The 21,090-nt window shown below is 39.8% G+C and overlaps 1 protein-coding gene across 6 annotated transcripts in view; it reads right to left on the bottom strand.

Moving 5' to 3' along the window:
* Positions 1 to 21,090, bottom strand: part of IP3K1 (inositol-trisphosphate 3-kinase-like protein) — a 36,527-nt gene that overhangs the window by 14,556 nt on the left and 881 nt on the right. Inside the window, exons 1-3 of one of the 6 annotated variants that reach the window (XM_069041308.1) lie at positions 19,991 to 20,007; positions 19,849 to 19,935; positions 14,314 to 15,697 (exon numbers count right to left, since the gene is read on the bottom strand). In XM_069041308.1, coding sequence (XP_068897409.1) covers positions 14,429 to 15,697 — 1,269 coding nt within the window. In that variant the 5' untranslated portion in view covers positions 19,849 to 19,935; positions 19,991 to 20,007 and the 3' untranslated portion in view covers positions 14,314 to 14,428. Of the gene's footprint in view, positions 1 to 8,932; positions 9,191 to 14,136; positions 14,200 to 14,313; positions 15,698 to 15,755; positions 15,917 to 19,848; positions 19,936 to 19,990; positions 20,008 to 21,090 lie in introns of those variants that run through there. The other 5 variants (XM_069041304.1, XM_069041303.1, XM_069041307.1 and 2 more) reach the window with 5 other exon arrangements.

Genomic DNA, 21,090 nt, shown 5'->3' on the forward strand with positions numbered 1-21,090 from the left:
TGTACTTTCACTGCAAATGTCATTACTGTCGGTACCAAAAACAAAAATGAAAATGTTCTGTTTTTGACCCTTGGAACATTAATAACAAGCGAAACAAAGCAATATTTTCTTCATTTTCTTTGTTTTTAACGTTGGACACACTGATTTCCGTCGCTAAAGTGCCTGACATGTGGACCTATCAACATGTTGCTGAATTTCCAGCGATGTCTGACTATTCCTCTATTGCAAACTAGTAAAACTGACAACAATGCACTAGACATTGACGCTATTTATAACCTCAAAACAACGTGAATGGATTTTACTGATTAAAAATGATTCGCTTCTTCTTTTGACACCAACAGAACTGCTCAAATCACGACAGTCATTCATTGTTTTATTTGCCTGAAAGAAATTAATAAAATTGAACACGAAAGCCCGACAGTAGGTAAAAAGACTTGTAGTTTTTTTATTCTCAAAAAGCATATACGGGGTGTCTTAAAATTATCGTATTCCGAGTTCGGGGCTTAGTAGGAGACATCCTGTTGGTCAAGTAAAAATGTTAAAAAAAAAATTGCTGTCACTTTGAAAAAAATATCACAGTTGCCAATATTTGTTCAAAAGTACCTGATTAATATTCTAGCTATATTGTACTTCCCTTTTGAACAAAAATTGGAAAAATAAAACTTTTATTTTTCCGAGATAAAGCTGTTTTTTCAAGAAATGTCTTTTCATTTATATTTTAATATTTTACATAATCATCCTCACCATATTTCAAAATAAATGTCAACCATTTATATTTTTTATCTGAAGAAAAGTTTGAACCTTCAGACCCATATATCTTTGTAAAGCCCCCCCCCCCCCCTATATTTTTTATTTTATTTTTTCGAGATTCCTGAGATTTTTCCCTACAAGACCCCCGACTTCGAACACGTTAATTTTGCGACACCCTGTATGTAATATCATTTTCTATACCAGAATACCTCCTTAGCATGCTTTAATTGGGTACAGTTGCGATTATACATAAAATACTTCTGATTTCGTGTTTACACGTGACGTTTTTAATATTTGACACACTTCGACAACGGATGTAGCTCATCACATGTAACAATTTTAACTGTTGAAAAAATCAAAACATTAATAAAGTTGTACACAAAAGACAACACTAAAAAATTCTACAGTTTTTTTTGAACGCTCAAAAAAACATAAAATATCCTATTTTGGACTAGGATAATCAATAAAACAATTACATTAATTACCTAATTATAATTTTATTTAATGCATCACAGTTTTGTCTCTAATTATTTTTACTCCTTACTTTGAATTTTTTAAAGATTTTTTTATTTTCCATTTTTCACTTTCTTTTCATTTTAATACTGTTCAGCTGAACTAATTTGCTGCAACCGGTTTTGTTTGGTCCAATAGAGACTCATCACAACCATCATTATCACTGCAACACTGTCTCACCTCAGGGCCCCACTCTAGGACCAATCCTATCAAGCAAATTTGCATTCAAAAAGTGTACATCTAAATGATGCATCATTTTCATTACGGTTTAGGTCAACACAATGGCCACGACCACCGTGAGTGGTCGGACGAGACCCGAGTCTAAATATTTTCCTTGTACTCCAAAATTACAAATTTAATGGCTCCGTTCCGCCATACAAATTCGAACAGATAAAATACGAATATAAATTGGCGACTTAATCATTTGGGAAGATTTTCGGTCTCTGGGGTCATCACCGACAAGGGAAAATTTTCGCGCAAATCCTTCCATTTTGGATGGTCGCGACTTCGACTTATCCAAACACGAATCTTTTAAATAAATAAATAATACACGCTCGAGAGCATCTCGCCGGATGATTATTTATATTTATTGTGTGCGCGTAAAATTTTTCCTCGACGTTTCGGTGCAACTTTTCCGCAAAAACAAGCGCTACAGCCGTGCCCGCAACGGTTGACGTCAGTCCATCGACAAAAAATATATTTTTCGATATCGACATAAATCGTGGCCGATTAAATAATTCATAAGTGTCGATCGCGCGATAACCATCTGGAAGCATCCAAGGAATGTCACCGTGCATTATCGTGAGGACACGAGAACTCTACAAATCGCGTTGTGAAACTGAATTTTCCAGACTTCACGTCTACCTTACCTTGTCCTGCTCGTTAAGGTCAAAAATTGCCATTCCGATCGCAGATGCGACACCATTTCCATCACTTTTTCTCTCGAGAGGGGTGGGATGATTTGCGCAGAGGAAATTTTTCCCGTTCCAAAAAAAAAAGTCACGAACACGGTTTTATGTGCCACAATAACGACATATTATAATAAACAAAATTAAAATTTTTAACGACCGAAAAACAACGACCATTAAAAACAAATTAATTGTTATCGCGGTGATATTTTTCGCTCAACCCTGGCCTCTCTCGTCCTCCGAATAATTCGATCAATTTCGACCGTATGGGATGGTTCAAAAAAATTCTTTTTTGGCAACACTTCAAAATCTGCGATTTCACACACGGGTGATGTCACGTGTAAGTCAATACCGTACGAGATTTTATGTCTTCGCACAAGTTCATCCATCTAAAAATAATGGTGAAACGTTGTTTGACAATCGAAATGTGGAGTATATTCGCGTCTGACTCAGCTCCTGTTAGATCCTGAAGACGAAACTGTTGATGTTTATTATATTTCGCCACCCAGGGGAGAGGCATCTGTACAAACTGTACCAGTAGTTAAAACATTTAAAATAGACCGGCAGGCAGCAGAGTTTATAATCCTGCAATAAAACGCGCCTGTTAAACAAATATGGAGTGCAGAGCGCGATTAACAAAAATTTGTTTGTTGCGTCCAAAGATAGGGATAACAAATGAGGATAGCGTAATGGCCGAGCGAGTGACATTTTTTACAAGTCGGAAAAAAATCATGGTGCGCGAGGGTCCGCCCACCGCGGCAAATACCATTCTGGGAGGAGTTTCGTTTAAACAAACGAAAAATACAAATGAGGGTGAACTGAAGATATTGTGGAATGAACCGATCTAGTAGGGAATAGTTATTTTCATATGAATAGCGCTGTCAGATCACTTTTCACGTATGAGGCTGAAATTTGAAGCACGAGGCGTTAGCCAAGTGCTGCAAAACAGGCCGAATATTGAATAACATTTTTCGTGTTCGTTTAGGCAAAGTCTTAAAAAACATCAATTTATTGTAAATTTTGAGGTTATCTTTGACAGACCCAAATGATGACAAAATGTCTCCAGTAATCACTAACCATTACAAGAAGTGTTCAAAGTGACCGCCGTTATTGTCAATACAATAATGAAGGCGCCGACGAGATAATTCTTCCACTCTTTCCAACATTCCTCTGTTATTGCGAATTGTTGTGGCAGCATTTTCCACCCGTTTTCTTAAAACTTCAATTGTCAATTGGGATCGAATATACCAAGTCCTTCATGTACCCCCACAAGAAGACTCGAGACTCCAGGAGCACTCCCGACGCTTCACCATCCACTAACACAATTTCTATCTATTCCCTACTCGAAAATAAACTCTCATTTTCACAAAATTTATATTTAGTTATATACCACTTTCCCGGTTATATATCCCAGGAAACGAACACGGAAACGCTATTTGGAACTCATTAGTAAATAAGCTACAATGGTTTATGACTGGCTTGTCCGTAAAGATGTCGTAAATGCTACCCGATGTCGGTCGCTTCGGCACGCTCCGAACATTTTGTGGCTTGATGGTCCGTACTCGAAATTTTGTAATGGTAATGGGTACCAGGAATGTTGATTTTCCGGGCCCTTCTAGGTATCTACGTATAGGACTACTAATTACCCCCCAAATAAAATGTTTTGTCGTATGAAACGATAAAAAAAATAGAACAAAAACAATTTTCAGTTTTTCTTTCAGCTCGATAAACGTCTTAGTAAAAAAGAATGGTCCGCTGCTTCGGTGCGAAAATGTTCCTGAAACTCTCCACGACAAGCAACAAAATTGCACTTAATAAGAAAAGACATGCGATCTGTGGTTCATAGCCTACTTTGACATTTTTTTTATCGCATCGTATTTTCGAACATAAATAGCATAACTGGTTGTCTTTGTACAAAGTACTGTTAGTGCAACAACGTCAATAGTGCGTAATCATAGTGGACAATTAGTCGAACGTTCCATCTTTTTATCTGATCGAGGGTTTTTCCCCACCTCCAACCAACATACAAGGGTCATTTGAACAGTTCGATGAAAAAAATGTATTGGTCGTTTGAAATACTTGAAATTTTTAGCTACATCGAGAATGCTATCGATTTGGTAGGCAGCAAACTTTTCAGATGACCCAGGTAAAACTTGTCAAAATTCAGATTTATTATAAATTCATCAAACGTGTAGACCAAGACAATCTGTTCACTTAACAAATAAAAATTACACGAATATTCGATGACGATTAGCAGATAGATTGGAAATTCCAAAAAAAAAATGTAATGCTGCTAGAACTAAAGAAGAATATGTATAATTTGAATAATATTTTAACGATACGTTATACACAGAAGAGTTTTAAAAATTAAAATGCTATTTGCATCCCCTCTTTTAAAATAATTATTTACGCAGCATGTGTACAAAGTACTACTTTTTTTTTACAAGTGGGAAGTTTACAGTTTAGTGCATGAAACCTATGTTTGTGGAAACTGAGCAAAAAAGGAAAAAGCGTTAAAAAAATTACCGTAGCCTGTCGTTATTTCAGACTGCCGTTATGCAAATGCATGCACCGAAATGGTCATATGAGTGCATTTACCACAAGTGACGTTGTGTCGCCATCTTGTCTTCAGGAACGTAAAATTTTGGATTTTCGTATTGATGTTACTTGTTTTTCCAATTGCAGTCAGTCGTACAAAACTATTGTGCGGAACACGTGCCCAGTGTCTTTTTATTCGCTCATGGAAAAAATGTACTATTTATTCACGTGTTCAATAAATTTTGTACTACTTTTAATGAGTGTACAAAAAATTATTTTTCCTTAAAATGCAGTTTACTTCTGAAACGACAAAGAAAAACATAATTTACTTGTTTATTATAATTAACTTGTACGGAAAAAGCAAACCAACCAATTTTTGTCATGAACCGTCGTTCATTATACTCTACTAAATACATATATTAATGTTGTCGATTTAAATAAAATATCGGGTGTTCATTAAATTTCCCGTCAAAGTTGGCGCTGAAGAGTCGACTGTGAACGCACCACTCGTCAGTCTGCAGATTAAAAGTACGCAAAAAGTGAGGTTAGATTTAAACAGCTGATCCGTGGTGCATTCACGATCGACTCTTCAACGCCAACTTCGACAGGAAACTTTACTGAACACCCGATACATATGTATTTCAGAAATTTTGGCAGGCTTGCCCTGCTTCTCGATACACGTGTTCCCATAATTAATTTTTTCCTTTTTGACATTATGAATATATGAAAATATTAAATGAATATACATATGTACATACCAACGAAATATGAATATTTGAAAATATCAACTTTTTTAGTTGCAGAGTTGTTGCAAATTACTACTGGAAATTTCTAGATGCAATTCGAAAGATATACTACGCAGTTGCAATGTTGCAAATCATTTGAAACTGTTCTCGAAATCTAAATTTTTCAGAATTATTGCAATTTTTTCGGTACGCATTTTTGCACCCCTCTGAACAAAAATCATCTCGCCCCTTCAAGCCTCCAATCCAAAACGACAAAACAACAAACAACGACGAAAATAAACCGCAAAACAGAACAAAAGAACGCTGCCAGCAACCATCAAGGTGAACCCCTAATACAAACAACTCCGACAATTAGTTCATCAACTGACGATCGACTCGTTGCAGGTTGCATCACGTTGGGAAAACTTGGCAGAAAAACCACATCATCTGACTGACCGGACTTTCTAATTTTCCCGGAAAAAAATTGGCCACCCGAGCCGATGAACCAGCATTACACGTGGGAAAGTACGGATGCACAGACATGATCGATCAAAATTAATCGCTGACGTTCGACCCCGACCGCAACAATTTGCAAAGTACACCGAACCAAATCCGTCCGAGTTGGTGGCGAACGACGCGAACTTGCGGTGCGCCCTTTGGTGTTGCGTTCGCAAACGCCAAACTGGCACAACTAAGCCGAACTAAAACAACCGGATAAGCCCGAATTGTGCCCAATAAAACTACCAAACATTTGTTCGGTTCCGACCATCGACGTGCCCCAACTTGGGCCCTCCGTCGCTCGACGATCGATTTCCCGAATCCTGCGGTTTTTCCTTCGACGTCTTCCCTTTTCGAAACGGTCGGTATTCACCGTGACGACTTTGAAAGTTCGTCTGTTTCGCGAAAGTCGACGTTTTGTCGAAAATCTGTTTGTTTGCTTTGAGGAAATCGAGCGTTCAACACATCCTGAACGTGTTTTTCGGGCCACGCGACGTCTCGGAACACAATCGACCGACGATATCATAATAAACAATTGCCTGTGTCGTATAGTAGCGCATAGTAAACGGAGGCGGCGTTCCGCGAAGATAAACATCGTCTGCTGTTTCGCGGTTTTTTTGAGAATTTTTTGGAAAAAACGAAGGCGCCGACCCCCCCATTTGGAAAGACTCTGACACCTCCAGCCGTAAACCTAAACAGGTATTAATTAATGTCACCGATTGATTGGCCTACACGTGGCAGTAATTTATTATTACATTTATTATCTAGTCGCTAATAGTCAAGTTGTAAATGCTTATTTTCCGACGAGGCCCCCACAACTACCATTTTCATTCTACACTTTTATAGTATTTTTTGAACTCACTACCTTCAAAATGACATTTCGTGACCGCATAGTAGTACGCGAAATCGATATTCGCGCACTACGACGCGGTCGCAAGCCATTTTGAAGCACTAGTGCGCGAAATCGACCTTCGCGCACTGGTGCGAATGCTTTCTGGATGCGAGAAGACGTATTCGGCACATTCGCGCAAATGAAGCACTCGCTTCTTCGTCGCTCGTCCCTCAAATAATGCGCTCATGCGCGTAAAATGTCTTCTCGCACTCATTTCGTACATAACGGTTTCTAAATTCCAAGAAATCTTGTCTGATTCTGCTGGCTAACATCCAATCAAAAGCTGCATCCGCGTTCTCGTCCTGAACGAAACATTTCCTGACCACACCACTTTCAACATACTAAATCCAATACCATTCCGTTATTGTCCTGGTGTGCAACATAAAAATTCCCTCTTGACATATGATTAAAAAGGTGACCACCTGGTATCCTCCAAAACTTGCAATTTTCAACCAACAAACGTCCGTCGCTCCATAAACAACGGCTGATTTGATCGCTTTACGATTTTTTTTGCGATCGGGCCCATGGCCTCTTTACGTTGCAGTAACTCAACACTAAGTTACATCGGTTTACGCGAGTTTGTCAGTTAAAGGTCCGGCTTCAAAGGAAGCTGCGACCGCTCACAAAATAAACACCCAAACATTGGCGTTAAATAACTCTGGGCGAGCGTAACAACAAACCGATTTGCGATCTGTTAATCCATTGAATTTTCGCAGATGATTCATAAAAATTTTAAAAACAACGAATCGAGCCAGGACCTCACAAGACGCGACCGCAAAACATTAACGACTTATTATTATTCGCGCCGTAATCGGAGTTATTGCTAATAATTCCCTAAAGTGGGCTTAACGCAACAGAGACATAATTTTTTTTCGATTGTTCATCGACGAACGAGGTCGATTTTCTCGACCTCGACACGACAATCGTCCCGAAGAAAATTCACCTGCGACCTACGTTGCGCCACGTACACTGTGACCCGACTCGCACGTAATTCGACCCAATTACAATTTCAGTTCCCATCGCTTATTAAATTATGCGCAAGTTACGTAAACAGCTTGAGAATTCGAATTAAGTCGACGATTTACTTAAGCAACTTATCATAATTATTGTCAATTGTTTCGGTCGTGTGATCACCACTCACGAGACCTCTCCGGGGCCCTGCTGAATTTCGCGAGCGGAAAAAAAATTGCTACATTCCCCAACGATAATGGAAGTTGCTGCCGTTCACGGCAACCGTACAATATTCGCAACGTACGTGTATAACTGGTGGTATTCTCTTGTGTTTACGTTACGCCTAAACATTCTGGCGTGAAAGGGGCTAAAACTTTTTGTTTCGATTTTTCTCTTAAATTGAAGCGATTCGACTGAAAAATCTATTTGTCTTGTCACGATTTTATACTTTTTGACGCGGATCACGTGGATTGTTGGGCATCAGCGGCCGAACCGAGCCAAGACGCGCCTTCGAGATTCCAATGACGGCAGTGGCGGAACAAACGAATGTAAACCGCAGTTGAGTTTTTTCAATATACTGAACAATTGCAACGTTAGATCAACAGTGTGAAAATGTGTCGTCGGGACTAATTAAACAAATAGCTGAGGCGTAAATTTCTGTAATTGCTTCATTGTAAATTCCAGTCTCGTTTCGAAACTAGAATATCGTTTTGAGTGGGTCAGAAATCGTCGATTTCGAGTCGATACGTCCGATTAAATCGGGTTCTTGCAACAACAAACACCGAGCACAGTTTCACGTGCGAGCAATCTCCCACAGCTCAAAAAAAAAACAATAATTAACGAAGATTTAAGATCTGAAAACCTGACGATTTGGCATTTATAAAATATTTGCTTAATTTAAAACCTCGCATTGACGTCATCCACTAACTTGATTTAAAATTGTGCAAAAAAAAATTACATCGCCGAAACGAGATTTTTTGGACAAATCGCGAACGCAAACATTTTTGTTGTTGTCAACAACCGATCGAAGGCGCAAAAAAAAACAACCAATACAAAATGTACGAATCGAATTAACACCGTTTGGTGAAAATTTCGGAAGTCCTCGGACCGTTATTTTGCGATAGCGAAGTGCGTCAGCGATTCTTTTATGTCTTTACCTTCAAGCTGCCCGAAAACGCCAACAACGACAAGACGTGATCCATTTTCCAGCCGGCAAAGTCACAAAAGTCCACAGCACTAACCGACATTTACGTTCTTGGGCGCGCACCGACCATCACCATTCGCAGGACGAAGACGCGAGCGAGCAGGACCTTCGTGCGGGCGGCGCGGCAACGACGACGCGTCTACGCCTCCGGCACGGGTCGCGGGCGTTCTTCGCCGCCTCAGAAGGAGCGCGGGAGACCACCGCCGCCGCCTCTACCGTTCTTATTGTTACGTAACATGACTGAAAATCAGAAACTGTCGCCGGTCGACTAGGTGAAACGGGAGCCACTGGTATCCATTGACGTCAATGCGAAGCTTTCTCTCTCTGTGATACGATGACTCGTTGGTTAGGGCGTCCCAATTATACATGAAATTGTATAAATTATCGTCGGCTAAGGCCGCCTCTGCACGCGTCGCAGCGGCGGATGCCCCGTTCCCACCACCAGATACGTTATCGCGGTTGTTTTTTAACTGGCTTTATGTCTTCCGCGTGAATCGAAAATAATACCAATAAATAAACAACGTGTCGGGACAAGATTAGACGAAGAAATATTGTTCCGCTTCGAGGTTCTTCTAAAAATATGATTCCACTGTTTTTGTTTATTGGATGCTGAAGGGTACCATAATCTGCAATGTTTTCTTTTATCCGCTCCTACCGTAATAAATCGGCGATGTTTCTTCCGGTACAATTTCTCAATTGATTTTATCGATCCGAGAGAGTTACGTTGGCAGCTCGAAAGTAAATAATCGATGCGAATACCACCCGAAGTTTAGGAGAAATCACGTTTAAAGAATGTTCGAACGTGTTCCGCAAAATACATGAAGTTTGGGAAAATAAATTCACAAAAAATAATCAAACTCGGATTTACGAGGGTTGCTTGAAAAGTTCGCGACCCGGCATGTGACAAATTAACCAAAGAACAGATTACGAAAAAGTTCTTTTCAAGATGGACGCCGAGGAAATTTTTCAAGGCTGTTTCTACCGTTTCCAGAAGAATACCATTGAGTTTTTATGTGGATTTGTTACTACTGATGAGACTCAGGTCCACCACAACAAACCACCAAAAAAAAAAAAAAACGGTTCGCACGTTGGAAGGATACTGATTGCCACCACCATAGATGGCAAAGCTCCACTGCTCTGAGATGTAAAAGAGACATTGTTGATTAATGATCCTTCAACAGTCAAATGATGGATGAAAAGTGCTTTGGAATCCATTTTGATCAGGCGTATGGCAAAAATTGCTGAATTTACGTACTAAATATTTGCTGATACGTCCGCCTTATTCAACGGATTTAGCTCCGTTGGACTTTTGTCGACTTAAAGTAGGCATTTTGCACAATGTGAAATCAAGTAATTTTTTTACAGTTTGGGAAACTTTATTTGATACTGCACAAGTTTTCTTAATTTGGTACAGAAATACCTACCACATTCACTCATTTTGTGGAAATAATTATAAAGTTGTGTACACTTCAACACGGTGACAAATTTTGACTTTTATCTGGTTACCTCAGCTACATAATGACAGCACTTTGTTTTACGCTCGCTGTTCTCGTGTGTGTAAACTTCCCACTTAAAAAAAACTAGTCCCTCCACCACCTGTTGCATTAATTACTACATATTTTCATTATTAGGTCGAAAAATATTCAAATAACCCGCGTAGTTCAATTTCACCCATCGACTTTCTTCGATTGTCGGGATGTACGTCTGTGACGGTCACAGTTTCTTAATTTACATTAGATGAATTAGGGAAAGTCATAATTACTGCGCGCTTTCGATTTGTTTCCAAACAAAAAAATACATAATTTTGGTAGATGGTATAAGTGGTGCGCGTGATTCTTCGCTTTTCTTAAATTATGGAAATTTAAAACCGGTTATAACACAGTTATTAATGAAGGAAAAATACGAATCGATCCGCAAAAAAAACTGACTGACGTAATTGCAGTCGAGCCTATCACCTGTCAACATTCTCTTCTGTCATTTTTATCCGATCCAGACCCCAAAACTCCACGCTCAATCGTAAATGGTCGAACGGCTCCGGCGCCATCTTTAAAATGGCGCCCATTTCTCCACGAACAAACTCCTCGCTTCGCGATTACTTATTATTAGATAAACATTGACGTCGAGCTTTTTTCATATATTTTTTTAATACTCGACGCGATCACAGAGGAAGTGATTAACCTAAATTTTTGTGAAGTTTACAAAACCATTTAACTTTGCAGTTAATTAAACAGCGCCGGTCTCTGTTTACTCTACGATTGATTTTTATTATATACAGCGTTAAACGTAAAAAAATATGTCGGGACAGATGTTATTGTCCGAAAAACCGGTACTTTTCGGATTGTCGCGTCCATATCGGACGCATTCCGACGATAACACCGTCGACAATTTCCGATTTACTGAAATATTTCCAACGACAAAAATTCTTCTTCGACCGCGTCGATGTTAACAACCCGAAACGATTCCTCTTCTATATTTACGAACAGGATGCGAAAAGCTCTTACTTTCGAAAAAAAATCGTCCACGAGTCTGTCGTCAATATTTACGAAAATGTGTCGGATCAAAGCGACGCCATACGTACTGACAGTTGGCCAAAATTAAACAATCCAAGCAACAAATAACAAAAATGTAATTAAACAATCAGTACAGCTGGAAAAATATCAAAGTGCGGTATCTACGCCAAATTGCAATCGCCAGGTCCTCCAAAACAGTCGTCACTGAAGGGTATTCGATTAGATAATTTCGCTACAAATACAATTTACGAGTATGTATATCAATTACGCTATGAATTACACGCCGATAAATTAATAATTACATGGGAGAATAATAATACAGTTCCTATTTTTACCAATCTCTCTCGGAGATACCGTTTCTTGACAAACGACTATAGTCAACAATGTCGAAATCGGTATTTTCCAGTCCCGTCGAGAATTGGGACATGATTGACGTTAAACCCCCAAACATAAAACAACATTGTACATTTATTTATACGTCGATATTATCTTTCTGTTTTAATGTGCGTTTTATTTTTAGACGCTAAATACGTCAAACATTGACAACTCCGATACCACTCGCCTTTGCAACAATGCAATGAACTCCACTCCGGGTGGAAACGGAATTTTCCGAAAGAAAACAGCACAACGGGAAAAACACTGGATAATTTCCGCATCGACGTCGAGAAAACAATACAGATTGCAGAACACCAATCGCATCAAACGTATTCCACATCTGTCAAATTAAAGAAGCCATTTAGTGGGCGACGATTGATTTTTTGCAATTTTAATTGAAACCGCTTCGCCGAACCATCAAACATGTCTTCCGTGGAAGCGAAACGCGTTAATCCCATGCGAGTGTTGACGGTTCATGAATGGTGCGATTTGAGTATTAATGTCGCAGATTGATTGATCTGTGTTCTTGGTGGTTTATTTCGAGTTCAGTGCATCGACTATGGATGTTTGACTGACGTCAATCCGAGTCAACGCACGGGAAGCTTCGATTTATAATAATTTATGGTGAATAAAGCGAACGTGAATGAATCAGTACGATGTCTGTATTGTTTATCAAAATTTAGAGGCGAAAGCCCCAACAAGATGTTTCAAGAGCGAACGGGACCGGTCCCGGGACGGAACCCTGCGCTGCACCAGATTGAAGCGCGACGGTATACGAGGTGCGCTTTCGGATCTGTTGCCCTCTTTTTTAATCGACGGTGGTTGCGTCAAACAACAGAAAAAACCGTTAACACACAATGGAATGCATCTAATTATCATTATTGATGAGAGAAGAGCGGTTTACACCGGCCGCGAGAAATTCCACTGAAAATTCCGCTTCCGGATCGAGACGTTTTCGTGGATTGGCGCAAGACCGAACGGTCGAAAACGCGAAATCCAACTCGACCGATTCGATCCCCAATGATCGCGCCGAATACCGCCCGTGCCGCCGCAAAACCCAAAAAGAAACAACGGAAGGAACAAAGACGCGCGCGCCTGGTAACAGCGAAAAATCTGGTCGACTCGTCGAAATTCGACCTTTCCGTCGGCCATCCTGGTCGAAGAACGAGCCGAGTGCATACCCGAGCGATTCTTAAACGCACACGCTCCCGGCTCCCGAGAGAGAGAAGAGAAAAAATGGTTTTCAAAAGTGTCACGTGACACCCGATTGACGTCAATGATGACCTCCGAGTTCCTAACAGTTGGATATGGTCGGTTTCTGCTCCAAATCCGAAGACCTTCCACGGCGCTCGTGCACGCGAGGAACGTCCACGTACAGGAAAACGCAACACCAGCAAAAAAACAAATGCACAAATCTGCACAAACAAAAGACGGTTGTTGTTGCGCAATCGCTGGAGAAAAATACGGAAACATTTTGGCAAATTTGGGTCTGAACGGTACATTTACCAAAAGAAACGCGTTATTGTTGTTGTTGGAAAAAGGAGGGTTTAAGGACGGTTGAGTCATGTCGAGTCTACCGGAATCGAAACAAAAGTAAGTAAATTAAGTAATGTGACTCAGTCGGTGTTTTTCGTCGGGAAACTAATTAAACCGCTCCAAAATCATACGCTGGTGCGTAATAACACCACTGTTATGCAAAAGTGAACTGACAGCGAACCTTGAAGAGGCGAATCGATCGCATTTTGCACAAAACTGAAAGAAGTCGAGGTCTATTTTGTTCGTATTCGACGACAAATGTGACAGGTGCGGCCGCGACGGTGCGAACCAAGCCAAGACGTGACTTTGGACGGTCACCGCTTGATCGAAAAATGTTTCTTTCGCACCCTCGACTTGCCCATCTCGATAATGCTATCGCACCGGTCGTGAATCACGAAAGCAGAAAAACGCATCCACGGATGACTTTTCTGCCCTCGACGCGTTCAGGATGCAGAAACGGTAACGACGAAAAAAACCTAGATTATGCTAATAAAAAGCGCAGCAATTATCGCTGGTTATCTGTCAAAGCAAAAAAGCGTCAATCTCTTACGCACGACGTACAAAAAATTTATGCAAATGGTCCGTTCGCATTACAATTTCAAATGTCTAATTTGTGCGGTGCGAGATCGAGAGTGCAGTGTACATGTTAGTGGCGCCATCATGCCGCTCGACTGCAAACTAGCGTTAGTCACTGTTACAGGTCGATGCTTGGGGTCGTGCAACAAACAAAGATTACCTTCTGGCTCTCTTTGAATTTGCTTCCTCTATTTTTGGACGAGCGCTTGTTCCCCGACAGAAACTGTAACATAAAGAATCGATTAGGCGAGCGATCGTGAACACCGCCGTCCTTGAAATTTGAAAGGCACATCTTTGATTGAGTCGTGCCGATCGAAATGTCAATAAAACAACGAAACAGATGTGGGCAGTGCGATTGTATTTTCCCCATGTATAAAATTACAAAATTGTGACAGGTCCTGATTGGATAATATCGCACACATGGCATAAATGATCGAATTAAATCGGTTTAATTATCTGCCCAGCAGAGTGAGATTCTCCGGGTCTTCGTTGTCGATGTGCGGCTCGTCGCCCACCCTTATATCTTGCATTGCCGCGCGGCACCAATTCGTCCTTGTCAGGACTTGGAAAATTAAAAACAGGACCACCACCACGAACACGATGACCACCACGATCTGCAGAGACACCATCGAGCTGTGCACGTCGTCCATCTTGTCTCTGATTTTCTTGTCGACGTATTGCTCCAGGTACTGCTTGTCGACCACATCGAGAACTTTCGTCATGATAGGTGGACGTGCCATTGGGACATGTGCCTTACAAGCAATCCCTTGGATGCTGGCACTCGAGTGATTATTTCCGGGAACAAATTTGACACCGGACTGGTTCAAAAATCCGATCGTCACTTGCAGCTCGTCGCAAAGCATCGGATTGCCGTTGAAATCTATCAGTTCCAAGCGGGGCATGTGCTTCTTCATAGAGTAGATATTCACCCCGCTCAAAGTGTTCCCGCTCACATTGAGACTCTTCAACGAGGGGAAGGAAAAATTGTAACCGGAATAGAAGCCGTTCAGACGGTTGTTTGTCAGACTTAAATTCAGCAACTTGTCCAAACCGTTCCACTGTTCCACTTGGACGGTTGGCAGCTGATTCCGATCCAAAATCAACACTTGCAGACTGGTCAAGGGTCGAAGAACATCTGGCGAGATCTCCGCGATCAGATTCGACTCAAGATTCAAGTACTCCAGCGAAGTCAAATTGACAAAAGCTTCTCCTTCGATGGTCTTAATCCGATTCTTGCCCAAATCCAAACTCTTCAAGTTGTGCAAACTGCCAAAAACACGACTTTTCAACACTTCCAGTTGATTGTCGCTCAGGTCGAGCTTCTCCAACTTGAGCAAATCGTCGAAGACCCCTTTCGTCAACGCGGTGATGTTGTTCCGGTCCAGAACCAACTCGTGGAGGCAGATCAAATTGTAAAAGGCCCCATCGTCGACTTGAACGACTCCCTTGTCGCTCAGCTTCAACGCAATGATTGACGACGAATCATCGGTCACGAACAAATTCTTTTCCAACTTCTTGGTCGTCAAATTTTCGATCTCCACGTTGCTCCCTTGCCATCCGACCTTTCCAAAAGCGAAGGGCACGGTATTGGCTTGATATTGAACCAGCGTGTCGAAAACTCTCGTTTTTGGCTCGTGCGGGATTACGCATTCCGTCGCCTGCGTGGGATGCAGATGCAAAATGAACACAGCACAGGTTAGGAACAAAAGCGATCGCGACATCTGCAAAAAAAAACTAGTTTTACTGGGAAAACCTTGCAATTTACGGTGTAAAGCGTACCTTAACTGCGTCGTCTAAAATTCGCGATGCAACATGTCGGCTGACAACTTATCAACATAACGAATGATCAGAGTCCTGTTTTTTTTTTGGATCAGATTAAACAAACACACTACTGTTACTGTAATTATAATGTTGAATAACAGATGGTGTTCGAGCGGCGATTTATCGCTGAATTTGAATCGGCGGAAGCGTTGAATCATCGGTGTTTAAAAAATCAACATATTTTTGTAACGTCAACATCCACCGACCACGGATGCAACGTTGACGACGATAATCGCCAAGGAAAATAATGCCGGGTGATAAAACAGAACTGTAATTATTGTGGATGTGAAAGTAAAAAGCGACGAGTGTTGATGTCGCTTACGCACGACCACAAAAAATTACACGTTTTTATCGTTCGCTACGACGGCAATTGGAATATTTCATGAACTTTCGCATCAGCTCCACCACCACATTTTCAGTTGATAATTAATATTGCCGGTCACGGGAGTGTTGCAATTAAATTCGTCATTTAGCGTTTTCCTTTCTAGATAAATATATAATTAAAAAATTAATTTCTTTCAAATGTCAGGTCGATACAGTTTCACTCAAAAATTAAAAAAATAAACACAAACTCTGCAGGATTCCTTGCAGGCAAAAAGGTCAATGGAATCTACACTCCGTTCACTTGCGTGGTATAGTAATCACGTGCGCACCACGTAACAGCTGCGTCATCGGCTCCGCCTCTCGTTGTCAGTCGTCTAAGAAGAAACAGACAATAAAGTTTTTCTGATAGATCATAAAACAACTTTAATGTCTTGTGAAACTTTTCTGGAGTCGCTCCCCAATTGGGAATAATTATACAGGGTGTTATTGAAAGTTGTACAGATATTTTAACCACGAGCTACTGGCTTCATGTAGAACTCGGAAAAAATATCTAAAAAATTCTGTCAAAAAATAAAATGACATTTATTTTTTGAGCTACAATTTTTTTTAATTGCTTTTAATCTTCTAAGTTGTCAAACAACCTCGTAGGTAAAATTTCGGCACATTTTAAAAATACACCCTGCATATCATATTTTATAAAACGTACACCAATGCGGTCTCCTTGTTTTAAAACATATTGGGTGATTCCAAATGATTGTGGCCAAATATGGCAACTATGTACGACAATTTATGTGGCAACTGTGTGGATGCGGTAGAGTTGTCATTCGCATGACATTTCATAAGCGTGCATTTGATTTTTTTGATATAATTAGACGTTTATTTGACAGTTTTCAAAATTGCGCGACAATGAACTGTCAAAGAAATATCAACTCTACCCTACCAACACAGTTGTCACATAAATTTTCGTACATAGGTTGCCATACTTGGCCACAATCATTTTGAATCACCCAATATTTCCTATAGGTTACTTCGCATTAGCGTACATTTTATAAAACATGATATACACGGTATATGTATTTTTAAAATGTGCCGAAATTTTACCTACGAGGTTGTAGGACAACGTAGAAAACTAAAAGCAATTAAAAAAAATTGTAGCTCAAAAAATAAACGTCATTTTATTTTTTGATATAGGATTTTTTAAATATTTTTTTCGAGTTCTACATAAAGCTAATAGTTCGTGGTTAAAATATCTGTACAACTTTCAATATCACCCTGTATACAGGTGTCCAAAAAGTCTGGAAACACCCCAATAAAATAAAAACGAATGATTTTCGAGAAAAACGCAAAAACAGGTGAACTAGCGTTTTCAAAAAGCTTTCTGTTGATGGTATCTGTTTGCTGTTTTTGATGACTTTGAAAGAGTTATGATGTGGTCAGAGGTTTTTTTAAATGGCAACGTCGCATTTTTACTATCGTTTTTAATATGTCTACCCGACGGTCAAAAAAATGTTCAATTTACATAAGAAATTTCCTGAAAAAACCTAATTTGTTTTTATAACATAACTTTTTCAAGGTCATCGAAAAGACCGAAAAGAAAATATCAGCAGAAAAAATCTTTTTTAAAACACTAATTGACCTGTTTTTAGATTTTTTTCAAAAATTATACGTTACGTTTTCATTTGGGTATTTCCAGACTTTTTGGACACAGTGTATATTAAATTATAACTGAATCAATTACACAAACAACGTTCCGAGATTAACTACGCTGCACTGGTACGGAATGTTTCACTAAAATTCTCGTTTTTGATCTTGTCCAATACCGAACAAGTGGGTTAAAATTATGTGATTCCATCACTGCATAGTTCAAGTGAACGAGATATAGAATGTTGTAGTCTGATACTCTTGAATCGTTTCCTGGATTTTTCGATTTTTGTAAACAACTTGTGGAGTACAAATACGATAACAACACCTAAGATTAATTGTCGGTAATTCACCTCTCACATTTTTAAACTTTTTCACACCGCGCTACAATAAACTACCTATTCATTTTTCACTGCTTGCTATTCAACTTTAAAACAATCAAATTCCAGTTCAGTCAACACCGACTAGATTTATACAGTCGAACTTTACCAGACCTGTACTTTGCACTTTGATCTGGTCGTTATTTATTACCTGCTGTACGAGCTTTTTGCACGTTTCGATAAAACGAACTCGTTACTCTTACTGTCTCTCATGACCGTGCGACATGTCCCACTTATTCTACCCATTTTAAGCACGTAATGACTTTACCGCACTCGGTGCGGTAATAAATGGTTTACCGCATACCGTGCGTAAAGTAAACAAAAATAAAAAAAACACAATGAAACAGACTGATTGATATTTTTTATTAATTCTATGTGGATTTGTCCGAAGACAAATATTCGTCCAAAGAAATCAATCTCTCTTGCTATTTACATTTAGATAGTGGCTACTACGTTTGCATAAATTGTGAAAACCATCGCCGATTTGAATGGAGTAGATAAAAATTTATGCCCAACACGTGGAATACCACATTATTATCGCACTTACGCGATTGGACACACTCGGCCTACGGCCTCGTTGTGCAAACTTCACACTCATGCGATAATGTCTGAATCTCACTTGTTTCGTAAATATCTATTACACATGTACGAGCACTTGGGTTTTATTCCTCTACGAACAGTGCAAACAATTCTGGTTCCTAGAAATTTACCTACTCGTAATTTAAAATCTTGATGTGGAAATCTTACGACAATTTGATTTCGATAACGAGATTTTAATAGACTATTGTTCCATGTGGTTACAGTTTAATACGGTGTTATTAAAAAGAAAGATAAGGCGAAACTGAGAACAACCGGATCACTTAAAGTACATATTAAAATTTTCACAAAACGTTTGTTTCGACCAAACCACGAATTATTTTTGAGCAGTTTCAAGGATTTCTTTTATTGTCTCGTCGCCGACAGTTTTCTTCACGTAGTAGACCAAAGAAAATAAATGTTAAATAATCATCACAAGAAACTGAATCCAGCAGGTGCTTTCTCCTTTTCTTGATTTAACTGTATTCGATCTGTGGTTTAAGTAACAACTTACGATACTGATACAATACAACAAGTACCTGAATATTAATACTTCAGCACGATATTATCAAGGTTAATTTGTTTTTTTGCATATCTTACAACATTTATTAAATAACAAAGCATTATTTATTCTGACGTTAATCTGCACCTTTCTCGACATAAAAACAACAGTTTTTTTCCTGCCGATAATTTCCTAGGAATGCCATTTCGATACACTTTCACTTCACTTCTTTCGATCCCCGACAAGAACGTGGCGTTCCAACGAGGAAACATCCCACAACGGTCACGCAAAAGAATTTTCACCGCGATTGCGAAACGTTTCATCATCGGTATTGATTAAATTCCCGGTGCAACGAGGACAGACCTCTTCTAATTGCGACCATATACTTGGAGCAATATTTGTCGCCCATCGAGATCGCCTTTCGCGAAAACAATCCCTCGCCATATTTTCCTTCGCATCGCGCAAAAAGGTCAAGAGAATGTAGTGACGCAAATGAAAATGATTGTTGTGTCAAATGGCTCCGCAACTGTAATCGATTCAATTGGGTGCCATCCAATTGTTGTAAATATAGCGCCGATATTGCTTCGCGTTAAACGAAGCAGATGGGAATCTCTAGTACAAATCCTACCGTGGAGATGAAGCAGTCCAGGAGGGGAGCGTTGTCTGTCCTTTTGGTGGCGGCGTCATTGCCGTCACCGACCGCACTTTTCTCCTCCTGGAACAGAAAAAAATGTCACCCAAATGTTGAGGTTTGCACTGATAACAACAACAATCAGAGTTTATTTACGACTTCAGGGGAACCGTTCTACGCAAAAGTGGTGCATCGATCCGGATTTTGCACTCGCTCTTTTACAAATATTATTGCGGCTCGGTAAACAAACCGACCATTATAAATCCGCGCTGATTGTGTTTATCTCGATCTTGAATTGATTAAGCGATGAGATAAACCCTCCGCAAACAATTTGGGAAAATACTTCGACGACTCGACGATTGCGTCAGCGATTATGACATCCTCGTCGTTAGTTTTGAGTTTGTTTTTGATAACGACGGGTTTTGAATCAGAGGGGTTTATGACCAAAGCTGCAAAAAATCTTTACGGACGCAGACAATTGTTTTGGAAACACAAAGAACAAAGGAGATTAAATTAACATAATTTATTAGTTTCGTGATGGGAAAATCGCCTCATGGAGGTCCTTCTTTGGGGGTCGGCTAGCGGACCTGGACATTACGCTCGGACCAAGATGGCTTTAATGTCGCCATTTAGTACCTGCGTAGTCGTTTACCGCGAAAAAATACAACGCACAACTTGAAACAATGCCACCAGGACTGAATTATTTGGACAGCGTGAAAGCAAATTGCGGGATTACCGTTATCATGTCATGTGGTCGCCTTGTTTTCGATCCTTCTAGCCGGAATAAGTTGTCCGTTTGGAAATTTTGAGACGACAGAGATTCTCCGGGATCGAGTCGATTCGCAGAACGAAAAAAAAACAATGAAGTACATTTCCATAACATAAATTCGGCAAAAGATCAATACCAACACAATTTGTTTTTACTCTCAGAAAAAACTCAACTGGTACTGGTTGGGAAAAACAAATCTCTTCAGAGTGGTTTTTTGCGAAAATTGGGCAAATAATAGTAATTAGAAGCGCAAATTGGCTGTAATTTAGGTAACTCCAGAGTAATGAACAAAACATTTATTTTTAAGAGTGTCGTTTCAACTGATCGCTTTGCAAACAACACACCTCGAGATGTGGATAATTGTTTGATATTAAAAGGTGTTCTGCATAATAATTTTATCTTGTTTACCGGCGCTCAAATTAACATGCTAATCTCCAACTGGTCAACGCTCACCAAGCTTACTCTTCTTA

This window comes from Tenebrio molitor, chromosome 3, assembly GCF_963966145.1.
Source record: "Tenebrio molitor chromosome 3, icTenMoli1.1, whole genome shotgun sequence".
In the NCBI taxonomy this organism is placed as follows: Eukaryota; Metazoa; Arthropoda; class Insecta; order Coleoptera; family Tenebrionidae; genus Tenebrio; species Tenebrio molitor.